The sequence below is a fragment of the Leuresthes tenuis genome, unplaced genomic scaffold (assembly GCF_036924035.1).
Source record: "Leuresthes tenuis unplaced genomic scaffold, fLeuTen1.0.hap1 SCAF_10, whole genome shotgun sequence".
Classification (NCBI taxonomy): Eukaryota; Metazoa; Chordata; class Actinopteri; order Atheriniformes; family Atherinopsidae; genus Leuresthes; species Leuresthes tenuis.
Window position 1 is genome coordinate 14,547,293 of NW_027325364.1, and position 11,789 is coordinate 14,559,081.

The 11,789-nt window shown below is 42.3% G+C and overlaps 2 protein-coding genes across 3 annotated transcripts; one reads left to right on the forward strand and one right to left on the reverse strand.

The window, feature by feature from the left end:
• Nucleotides 1-221: 221 nt before the first annotated feature.
• On the forward strand, nucleotides 222-3,741 carry rbm12ba (RNA binding motif protein 12Ba). 2 transcript variants are annotated; one of them, XM_072394330.1, is made up of 2 exons: nucleotides 222-348; nucleotides 1,214-3,741. In XM_072394330.1, the coding sequence occupies exon 2, from the start codon at nucleotides 1,239-1,241 to the stop codon at nucleotides 2,961-2,963; it is 1,725 nt and encodes a 574-aa protein (XP_072250431.1). In that variant the 5' UTR covers nucleotides 222-348; nucleotides 1,214-1,238; the 3' UTR covers nucleotides 2,964-3,741. The 2 variants fall into 2 exon arrangements, with proteins under 2 accessions (XP_072250431.1, XP_072250430.1); XM_072394329.1 differs by lacking the exon at nucleotides 222-348 and adding an exon at nucleotides 940-1,044.
• Nucleotides 3,641-11,534, reverse strand: LOC140316965 (uncharacterized). The gene is made up of 12 exons (XM_072395049.1): nucleotides 11,525-11,534; nucleotides 10,953-11,038; nucleotides 8,395-8,425; nucleotides 7,479-7,556; nucleotides 7,250-7,389; nucleotides 7,042-7,167; nucleotides 6,792-6,837; nucleotides 4,992-5,057; nucleotides 4,495-4,904; nucleotides 4,294-4,398; nucleotides 4,066-4,162; nucleotides 3,641-3,729 (listed from the first exon to the last, which is right to left on the reverse strand). Exons 1-12 carry the CDS (start codon nucleotides 11,532-11,534, stop codon nucleotides 3,671-3,673), a joined length of 1,254 nt encoding a protein of 417 aa, XP_072251150.1. The 3' UTR covers nucleotides 3,641-3,670.
• Between the last annotated feature and the right edge of the window lie 255 nt (nucleotides 11,535-11,789).

Sequence of the window (11,789 nt, forward strand, 5' to 3'; positions counted from 1 at the left end):
ATGATAAAAAATGATCTTTTTATTTGAAACCTGAAGCAAAAACTAGAAGAGTACACTCATAGAGTTGCAAACAGATTAATTCAAACAGAACATCAACCATTTAATAGATTAGTTATCTTTTATATTTTAGCAAATATTTGTCATAAAACTGCTGTTTGAGTCCACTGTGAGTCCTTGAATTCCCCTTTGATTTTAAACCAGAATGTATGAGTCACAGATGACTGTTGGCAGGAAATGCAAGCACAGCAGCTATGCAGATTAATCTCCCTTCCTGTTCCCTCAGCAAAACACAAAAATGTATTGCTAAGTCTTGAAGAGAAGAAGAACCACACAATCTAATAAAATTAGGTAAGTACGACTTTGAAATGTGAAGATGTACCAAAACCAACTGCAAGGTACATAGTCAATATATTAAACGATATTTTTAGAAGCCTTACAAAGGCAATGAGTGGATTGCTGACTGCTGCTCAAGAAAAAAAGAATTGCAAACAAATGGGCAAAATGGGACCTCCACTCTGGATAAGGCCGTTCCCTGTAGAGGAGACATGAGCTAAGCCTGAAATATCCAAGATTGTGCATTTTCAGGGTCAATATTGTGATTAGTTTTTTTTTTTACCCGTTTATTTAAGCAGACATATGTATACCAACCTGTATTTTTTTCTTTAGTTAAATCTGTTATTTTTCTATGATATAATTGTATGACGTATGTCATACGATGAGAATGTATTTCAACTTCGGAAATGATCTACAGCAAATAAATAAAATGTACCCAAGATGTCGCAGTTTGGGGACTTAAGGCGGATGCTGTTAATCTGGCAGGAGTTGGCTTGTAGTTCACACTCCAGTCCAGTAGGTGGGAGTAATGTATTTCACAAAATCTGCTGTTGAACTGTAAATGGAGGGAATAAATTGCATTGTGGAGGCAGGGAGGCGCCACAATTTTTTTTAATATAGTCATTGTGGCGACGAAGTTGAGAAAGGACGGATGGGAAGACAGCGCTGACAGAATCCGCATTTTAACATTGTTTTTTGGAACCGATTGTGGTGAGTATGTTTGCGCGTGTCATTTGGGCAGAACATTTTTTCCTGTATTTTCCGCGTTCCAACTTTTCCGCATGACCCACGTGTTTTCTCTGGTGTTCTATGGGTTGTTAAATTCCAACATGAAACTAATGTTGACCGCCTTTTTCACCAAAGCTCTCTAAATTTTCAGACTCTACCCTGCCTGAATAGTTAAAATGACTATAATCCTGCGACTTCAAGGCCTGGATGTGAAGGCCGGCACTGAAGACATACGGACCTTCTTTAATTGTCTGCACATACCTGACGGAGGAGTATACATTGTAGGAGGACGTCTCAGAGAGGCCTTTATTGCATTCAGCAATGACAGAGATGCACAGCTTGCCATCCGGCAAAGTGGACTTTTACTTAAAGGGTCTATGGTGACCCTGCACATAAGCAGCATGGCGGAGCTGGAGCAAAGACTACAATCATTGTTGAAGAAGAAAACCTCTGCACTCACTGTTGGGAAACCTCAGTCACATTCAGCTGCGGAGCAGACGTTGAATGCAAGGTCACTTGTTGACAATGTTGCAAACCTTTCATCTTCTGCTGCATGGCCAATTGATCCTGATACTGCCAATCTGCCACCTTCCGATGCACAGCATGCTCATCCCAATTCTGAAAATGAGCCGGCTTCAATTGCACAACCTTTGGATTCCAGTACAGCCTTTTTTCTTGGAGTTTGTACTGTCCTACAAGGTCTTACGTCTGCGCATATGGCAGTGCCTGGGGTTGACACTCCCATGGCCGACAGCACAGCCGCTCTGTCTGAGGTGAACACACCAGAACAAACCCTGAACTCCAAGCCTGGCTATGTCAGTCTCTTTGGCCTGCCAGCATCGACTACCAAAAAAGACATCTGCCATTTTTTCAAAGGGTTGACTGTACAGGAAGCCATTGTAAATGTTAGGTTGGGACCTGATTATGGTTGCCTTGTGAAGTTTGCAAAAGTGCAAGATGCATTCGATGCTCTTCGCTTCCACCGACGTTCATTGGGCTCCATCTGCGTCAAGGTACTAGAAGCAGATGAGAAAATGTGGACCACTGCTCTGCAAGAATGTGAGCAAGCTTTTAATGTTGGGGTAGGACATAAACCTCAGCAACTCCCTCTTAAGCAAAGCGCTAATCGGAGGAATAAGTCCACTTCGATGCTGCATCTCAAGAGGCCAGCTGCCACCCAGTTTTCATTTAAACCAAAAAAGCCAAAATCTGTTGCTGGCCCAAATACCCCATCATTGCAAACCATGGAGTACATTGTCATGGTCAGCAATTTACCCAAAAGTATAACCAAGACTGAAATTAAAGAATTGTTTGGATGTCCAAACATATCCCACAAAAACATCCTTCATCTGCTTGACAAAGCGGGCAACACGACGGACACGTCTTTTCTGATTTTTAACAGCTCCGAAGACTTCGACTACGCGATGACGCTCTCCGGCTGCCACGTGGGCTCCTGGGCCATTAAGGTTTCAACAATCACCAAAGCGGAGATGAGGAAAATGATGGCCAAAACCCACCCCAAGAATCAAAGATCTCGTCCGTCAGATCCAAGATTACAAAGCCACGAGAGACGATCCGGGGCAGAGACGGTAGAGGTGCAGCCAAGCGTGCACCAGGACCGAGCAGCTCAAACGTGCCTGTTTGTTAGAAACATGCCTGCATCTGTGAAGAAAAGTCAAATAAAGAGCCTGTTCTGCAAAGACAAACTGAAGATGGAGGATATCGTCGTGTTGCATGACAGCGAGGGCGACGGCATCGGTGAGGCTGTAATTAAGTTTGACTCAGAAAAAAGTGCAGCGCACGCTCAGAGGATCCATGGTAGAGACTTCCTGGGGACAAAAGTGCTTCTTACACGCATAACTTTAAAGCAGATGGAGGACATCTTGGCGAAAGTTCAATGAAGCACAGATCAGACTGAAATGCTGTTTTCCTCTTTTAAAGTTTGCCTTTTGGCAACACTTCTGATTGCACTGAAAGCTACTTGTTGTGAATTGATTCATCTCCAATAATCCGAGGCTTTCTTATCTCTCCGTTCATTCAAAGCCATAAAAATAAATGTTTAAACACAATCTACTTATTAACCCAAGAGGTGTTTCCAGTGGAAGAACTCGGGGATTGTGTTCATTGCATTTTTGGAACAGGACCAGCTTTGAAACTGAAGGCTTACATGCCGCAGAAAAAAGTGGAGCAGAACGGCCGTTGCCACAGAATCACGGGGACGTGTGCAGACCTGTTCCACACTGGCATTCTGGGAATCCCAGTTTGTCTCATCATGCACATTTTCGCAACCTTGTTCTTACTAAACCTGAACGACAGGTTTTAGAAGAGATGATTTTATTGTAGTTACCTTCAGAATGATTTCACATATAGGCACAAGTCTTTCCAGAATGTTTATTAGATATATGGATGGGATTGGGGGGGGGGGGCAATGTCCTACACACTCGACAAATTATTTAAAACATGCTGATGTCAACGTAACTCTTCCCATGATCTAAGGACGTTTTTAAAAAAGAAAAAACATTAAAAAGGAAAAAACTGCAGCACAGACTCCTGTGCAGGTAGGACAGACGGATGAGAAGATTGATGAGCCATCATGTGATCATCATTTCTAATACCTGGCAGGACCATCAGAGAACCTGGAAGAACCATCAGAGAACCTGGAAGGACCTGGAAAAAGAAGACACCAAGATGTACAGAAAGCAGGGGGGGAAAAAAAAGTCATTTCAGACACATTTTCACTTTCAATTCTTTTTATGTCCATCGAGTAAACAAGTGCCTCTTTTATTGAATTAGACTTATGTATATTTGAGCTTCCTCTTTTTACCGGCTCCACCTTTGTCCTTATTTTACTCGCCATGTTCTTGTATGTTAAATTTTTGAGGCACTTTAAGTAAGAACAATGTTTTACTAATAAAGTTTGATGTTCAGTGCGACTTGCATGAGAGTCCTGTATAAAATCTGAGCTCGTGTTTCACAAGATACTTTCTTTTCTTTTCCTGGTACCTGAGAAACTACTTGAGAATCGATCCTCGTTGCTTTGCAATCGGGACGGTGTGGAGAAGCTTGTGGAGCTCATTGGCAAGCTGTTGAGACTTGGAACCTGAAAAGGAGAAGCGACAAAACGATTCAGAACGCAGGAAATTTAGCTTTAATGATCGATCTTCTACAGCTAAATAAAGATGTAACAACAGGACTACTTGTAATATGATCAGTTTAAAATTAGCTTCATACCTCCGACACGCTCCTCAGTCTGTACTCCATCAGCACATCTGTTAGTTTCTGCGTTACCTTGAGCACCAGCTGCGCGTCGCTTTCACTCTCTATCCTAAAACTATCCTAAAAATACAGTTTTGACAGGGTTACTAAAACGTCATAAGGCCAAACACCACTGTATATTTATTGATTTTCGGGAGTAGTGGACACGATAACTACCAGGTATGTAAGCAGGGTATTGGGAAGGCTGCTGCCGCTGTTGTCCGAAGCTGCTCCCATTAATCCTGGTCTGTCCATGTGCTTGTCCATTGGTCTGTCCATGAAACTGTCCCCCATCATGTTTCCTTGGTACTCATCAGGATACATATTTCCTGGGCCATTGTCCATTAGCCCGCTCATTCCATAGCCATCTCTTCCACCACAAGGACCAAAACCGTTCCCGCCCCCTGGTGAGTGATGGACCATATCATCAGAGAAAGCTCCCCGATCCATTCCCGGGTCAGGAAAATCGTCTCTTGAGTTGTATCCTCCAAAACCGGGTTCTCCAAATTCTCCTGCTTGATAGTCATTAAGTGGACCACCATGAGAAGGAAACTCTCCTGGAAACCTTGAGTCAGAGAACCTGGGACCTATAGGATCAGTTTGTGTATCAGTATGTATACTGTGACGCTACATAAGAAAAATACACCAATACTACAAATGCAAAGAAGGCCCACCAAAGGGAGGCCCCATTGGTCCCATGCCTAAAGGTGGTGGAGGCCCAGCTCTTGGAACAGCGGAACCTGTGAATGACAATAGACAAGAATGATAAACATAAGCTACCAGCAGGAACTCATTTATTACTGCGCAATGAAATGAGGATATTATTAATTCAAATTAATCAGAGAAATAAATGTTAGCCAATAAGGCAGGAAAGACGTGCAACTTAAAAGGTCACGGGAATGTTGAAGATCAAGATCGCACCGTGCACACACTGAAGATCAGTGGGGAGAAAGTAGCAAAGCAACACACAAGTACTTGTGCTGTATTAACCCAAGGCTGAGCTTTATAGAAATACCAGTATTAATGAATGACCAGACAAATCAAGAGAAAGTAAATCATGATTCAAAAGGATTTTCTTTGTGGAAATGATAAAGTATATGACACTGCATGACAAGTCCCGAAGATAACAGGAAGGGTTTGGAACATCTGGTAAAGCCAGAAAGCACTTTTGGGGAAGTGAAAGCGCCGAATGAAGAAGGTTGCAGAGGGTCAGGCACAGACTCGGATACAAAGAGAATGAATGCTTTTAATAAAAGGGATGTTCTTATTTTCATAATGATACAGTAACAATGCAACACGATCAAGGTATTCATGAAAGTAATGATGTCGAGGAATTTTGGAATAGTGTGAATGGTTTAAGAATCTCGTGATCGTGAAAGCAAATAGTCTCTACACCAAGTCAAATTCCTTGTAAGTGCAAACCTACTGGGCAATAAACTTGATTCCGATTCTGATGCGATAAGCAGATCATATTTTATTGAGCTGTTGGCTGGGTGACGAGGTCAAACCGGGTGAAAGGGAGTTGACCGAGTGAGACGAGCTGATGAGAAATAACCAATAAAGTTTGGTTGAGAGGAATGGAATTAATGAGAGGACCGGTAGTCTCTATGATAAAAGGGAAGGACAGCGGAGAAACAGCGGTCCTCCGAGAAAGATTGACGCTGGAAGGACCCCTCCTTAACCCCAAGATTGAAGTCTGAAATAAATCGTAAAACACGCACAACTTCCTCCCATTCTGGAAGGGAGAGAAGAAAAAAAAAGTCACCTTCCAGTCTTTGTGTCAGTTGTGTTGATAAACCCTGCAGTACAAAGTTGAGAAAGTTTTCTGATGAGTTTTACATATTTGCCAAACCGTCACGTTAATGCTAAACTAGGATTTACAAGACCAAAGCCCTTTGTTCACAGGTCGAAGCACACGCCGATACGCTTTAACATCTAGCTTCTGAGTGCAGTGGCTGAGCGTTTAATCAGGACTCAGTCCTGCATCAAATCGGTTCCAGCCATGGTACAGGTGGGGTGCACCAGCTAACTTTCACCGAGGCCGCTGGAGTCGGAGCACAGCTCACTTTTTCTTCACAGAAACACGTTCGCTAATTGCGACATCTCACAGAGACTCCGACAACGACATTTCGTGGAAAAAAGGAGGAGAGATTAATAAAGTTTACCATTTGTCAAATGGCTCATTCTTTGCATGGCGGTCTCATTGAAAATGAGAAACTAGTCTAATCATCTGAGCATTGTGATCATCAGAAACTGTCCAACACAGTCTGCAGGAGATATAGTGTAGCCCTTCACGTTGTCCCCTGAGAGGAAGTGATCAGTTGCTGCCAATCACAATCATGGATCGGGAGCCATGTGTTTTAAAAAAAAAACAGGACAAACTATCTCCTTATAGCTGCTGCTTTCATTCGTTTAACACTGGAATACTGATTGTTGCAACAAGTTTACAATCTAAGCAAGGCAGAGAAACTTACGAAGTCCTTTGAAAGCAGGGACCTCAATGGGCTCCTTCAGGATCACCTAAAAGCCACAAGAAGAACAGAAAAATGTCAAACCCACAATGATGACGTGTACAATAAGTGAACATGGGAGATTCTTGATGAAGACTCAAGAGGAAGTCTGTTTATCCAAACAAAGTTTTGCCAACATTGCAATCTTTTCTCACCAGAGGCATAAAAGCGATGCACTGTGCTTTTGCTGTAGTGATACAAATCTGTCATTCACCTTGATTTGTCCCCTCCCCTCTGTTTTCTCCACCTCAGCTGCAGCAGCTTTCACCGTCCTTTTGACAGAAGGGTCTTTTACGGCATCTTCCTCTTCACACGTAACCTTGTCAGGGTGGGCCTTTTTCTGCATGAAAGGCAGATTACAGTATCAAGTACCTCTGTACCACTGGGGCTTCGAGGCAGACCTACGAGCCAACGGTACTCACCATGTATCTGAAGCAGTGTTTCCAGCTTTTCACATGATCAATCATATCATGCTGCAAGCGGGCCAGCGAACAGAGTTTGCACTGGTAGTGTGGTTGGACAGATTTACTGGGGCTGCGGTACTCCCACACATACTGAAGGCCTGCAAACATGTAGTCATCGCTGATTATTCATTTCATCTCTAAAAGGGAGGTGCAGTAGATTTGTGAGGGAAATGACGCCTCTGCTTACCAATGATACAATCTGTGATCCCTTTCAGCACTTTGCTGAGTGAGGGTATGGTATGGATGGAACTCCCTTTTGTGAACACTGGGAAAACACAAGAGCGGTCAGCACAGAGAGAAGACTTTATAGCGGTCTAAGATGTAAATGAGGCCAAAGTACGGCAACCTTGGCCAACTAGTCAGTCTGGTGTCATAATCGCAGTGTAGGGGAAGGAAGTAAAAAAAAAAGAAAAAAGGAAGCATGTTGTGCTCTTGCACAACCTGCAGCATCTGATGACGAGTGGATTTTATGCTCTTTAGATTAACTGAACGCCAACAGACACCCAGAACTGGGTGAAAAATGGGAATAGCAGTTCTCAGCTGATCCCCATTTGGTTTCAAACTGGACCGCGAGACACAGCGGCCATGATGCACCAGCGCTCACTGCGCCCAGTCGCAGAAGAATCACTTCTGTGTCGGACTAATGAAACAGTTTGTCATTAGGAAAAAAAAAAAAAAAAAAGCAACAAAATTCCAGCCAGTGTAACACTGGCAGCCGATTTAGAAAAAAACAAAAAACTAATACTGCATTTAGCAGTATTTTAAAATCCAGCACAAAAGCCATTACAGCTTTAATGAGGTTGCTTATAAAGCTGCAACGTGAGAGAATGGGTGGAGTTGTAGGTAAAAGTATTCAGAAAACGTTTAAGAACCAAGCTGCAAATGCTATTTTCTACAACAAGAGACTTGTGGCAACAGATTGGAAAATGTTTTTGCAAACGCTGATCTATAAAGACCAAACACTTTGAATGGCACCTCAACAGGCCCATGATCTCTGAGGGATCACCGGGTGGTGAACATGTCACCACCCGTGACCCGAAGCAGAGAAGTCTCGAGCTTCAACTCACAGCACTGGAAGTGGCACCGTGTGTAAAAGGACTTACCTATATCAGCAGAATAGTGCGGCTGCTTTCTCTGTCAGCAAAGGGGATAAACCCACAAGAAGGAGAGAGACACATACAGGAATTAGTGACAGGATGACACTTAAGAGGACTGAACTCCTCGTTCATGTCCGCCACACCATACACGCCACAGAGCCATCGCTTCCTCATTCTCCACGACCCCCGCGTCAAGCAGTGACAGTCAAAGGAATGAGTATCCATGGGCTCTAAACTGTGTCGTCAGGCAATGGGTCTAAATTCTCATTAAATGAGAACAACAGCACTTACGGTGAATACTAGTTCAGCAGGGAAGAAACAGTTGTTACACTGAGCGCGGTTCGACATGCAAACTCGTCTACTGTGGCAACAGAAAAGAGCACCGAGGTCGAGACCTGGATGCTCTCCAACACTGATGCGTTTGGGGGCTTTGACTCAAACTTTGAAGGACAAAAATCCCCAAAAAAAAGACGTGAAAACACCTTCACAGGCACGGTTAATGTTGAGCTCTGAAGGGCTCCCATCAATACTAGTCCAGTAATGTTGGTTCTTTTTGGTTGATTTCTCATGGGGCTTACTCCCCATCACTCTTCACTTGTCAAAAACTGTCCATTTTTACTCGATCAAATTGTTTTCCTTCATATTCAATTTAAGAAAGGACGAAATAAAGCATGTCACTACGTTTAATTTTTGGTTTGTTTTACAAAGTCCGGATGTTCAGATATGCGAAACAATCCTTTAGCGTAATATGTAGGATTTAAAAAAAAAAAATTGGATTACAGAAAGAAAAAGCTTGGCCAAGTGTGACGATTCCATGATTTTATTCTTCCATAATAATCGAACGGGTGTTACAAACTCAGCAGCAGGAAATGTGTGTTCTCCTGCCACTGCATGAAGCCCGTAAAGCCTCTGACGACAAGAGCTGTCAGCATCAATTCTAGCATAGTGACACTCTCTCCACCACCACTGCTGATCTGCGTGCATGTGCTGCACGATGCTGCAGCTGCAATGTGTGACAGAAAGAGCTGTTCAGCCTCCTGCACATTGCTGCTGACAGAAAGGAATCTCCCGTGGAACAGGAATGGCAAAAATGCACCACAGACTGATGCGTTAAATGAAAAAAAAAAAAAGAAAGTTTATGCTGTTGTCATAAATTGGAAAAAGTATTGAAAGTATAAGCAGTAACTGCGCTTATACTCTGGAATTTAAGATTTCAGCCTCGAGGCCACTTTAACTGCTGGGTTTTGGTACATATTCCCACCACTGTTTGACAAGAGTGATGCTAGTTTGAGCCATGAGCCACAGAAAAGATGGAAGCAGCTCCTGCTTAACTCATTTTTGTATTGATCTTGAGGAGGGATTTTGCTAATGTGGCAGCTACGCGTTTTCAAGGCACCTGTCACTAAACAGAACAGGTCTCCCAATTAAAGAGAGGAAGGTCACAATGCAATAACAAGAATATAGCCCCTAAAAGTTAAATATCTACAAGAGAATTTTAAGTTCCCCCATGTGCATTTTGTGCTTCCACATAGGCTGAAACTTCTCAAGATTACCACCGAAGTGAAGCCCTTATGTATATCAAGTCTCTTTTTTCTGAGATAGAAATGCAGTACATTAAACAAACTTTACTTTTAAAAAAAGTGCTCCAAGAGAACTGACTTTACTAAGTCTACTCCTAAGGACTGAATTTACTCGTTGAGCTCCCCTCACAGGTGACAAAAAGCCCCGTTGAGACAGAAACAGTAATGGTCTGATGTCTCTGCTGGAAACAAGACTCGTCTGAGTTATTAATCTCATCTGTAGTGCCTGTTCAGCAAATTCTGTACCGAACATAAGAGCTGTATCTGACATCACACCAAAGTGAAAGGAGGCAAAATCAGAGCCGATCATCAAAGCAACGTAAAGGTTGTTGCACACATTGCTGCATCTGAGCATTGATGTGAACACTTTGGAGGAAAAGAAAAGAAAAAGAGAACCAATTAAACTACCACTGACTGCGTTTCCAACTGAACGAAACTTTTCAAAATCACCAAAACGATCTTTAACGCCTCTATTTTGAGTATGAAAACTCTTGGAAGTAATAACCAAGGCCTGTCATTACGTACAGGTTTAAAGAAAACACTTTGTCCGTACGCTTTTCTACTTCAGTTTCAGTCTTGATGCCTTCCTGGAGATCAATGCAAAAACGAAAGGAACAAAAAGGAAATGCCCCATCATAAAAAGCCATGCAAACTGACTTTTTATTAAAACGGGTGCTAGAAAAAACATTTTAAATCACTACAGTAATGACAGACCTCCGATGTGAGGCTCAGATTCATGAAATGAGGTTGAAGCCAGCCTGAATGCACAGAGGCAAGCGCCGGCGAAGGGCTGCTGCCACCTGGCTCATCAGACATCTCAAAGGCCAATTAAAAGCTTATTTTATGAGGAAATTGGGTTTTCTCCTCAAAAATCCTGCTTTGTACATGTATGATTAAAAAAACAAAAAAAACAAAGAAAAGATAAATAAAGAATGGTTTTGTTCATTTTGTGGTGTTTCAACACAACCACAAGGAGATACCCACCTTTGGTTTCTTCTTTTGATTTTGAGGTCCATTTCTTGGTAGAGGCTGGTTTCCTGATATCTGAGTCTCCATCTCTTCAGCTTCTCCTGTGAGATAAAAGAGACAAAAGTGACAAAAGTTCACAGCAAGCCAACTGAGCCCCATTAAACATGCAAGTAAGGTTTAATTATAACCATTAGATATCATCTGGAATAAATAGTTATTTGGCTTTAATTTCATTGCTTTGTTAAAACAGTGATCCTTTTAACTTGCACCAAATAACACAGCTACTCTTGTCATTTTTCTCAGTAAACAGCTGTTTTAAATCTTAGAGGGTCGTTTGCAGATGATGCGACGACAACAGACGAAATGTGTCTCTTGTTCTAGCCGGTAGGATGCTACCGTTTTTGTTTTGATACGGTGGCAACAGAGATGTTTCGTTTCTGCATTTAATTGCGTGAAAAGTTATCTCTGTGTATGTTTGCATGACCAACGGCACAAACTGGGGCAGGCCCAGCTAAACATGATTTCACAGCATCATTTTACATTACTTGTGAATAATATCTCACTAAGTTCAAAACCTACACACCTACGTATTTCCATTACTTAAAAAATGAGACAATATTATCAGTCATACCTGAGAACTGAATTTAAACCGCAAGTTCTTCACAGGAGACGAATGTTGGGGATGATGCTAATTGAGAATGAACCAAGTAGCCAAAAAGGTCCTCTGGGAGAAGATAGTAGCACAATGATTTCGCCGTTTAAAAAAACAAACAAATTAATATTGAATCCGCAGCTGTTATATCTTCACAATTTGTAGTAAAGCCGAATATGTTCGCCGAATGACAAACAAAT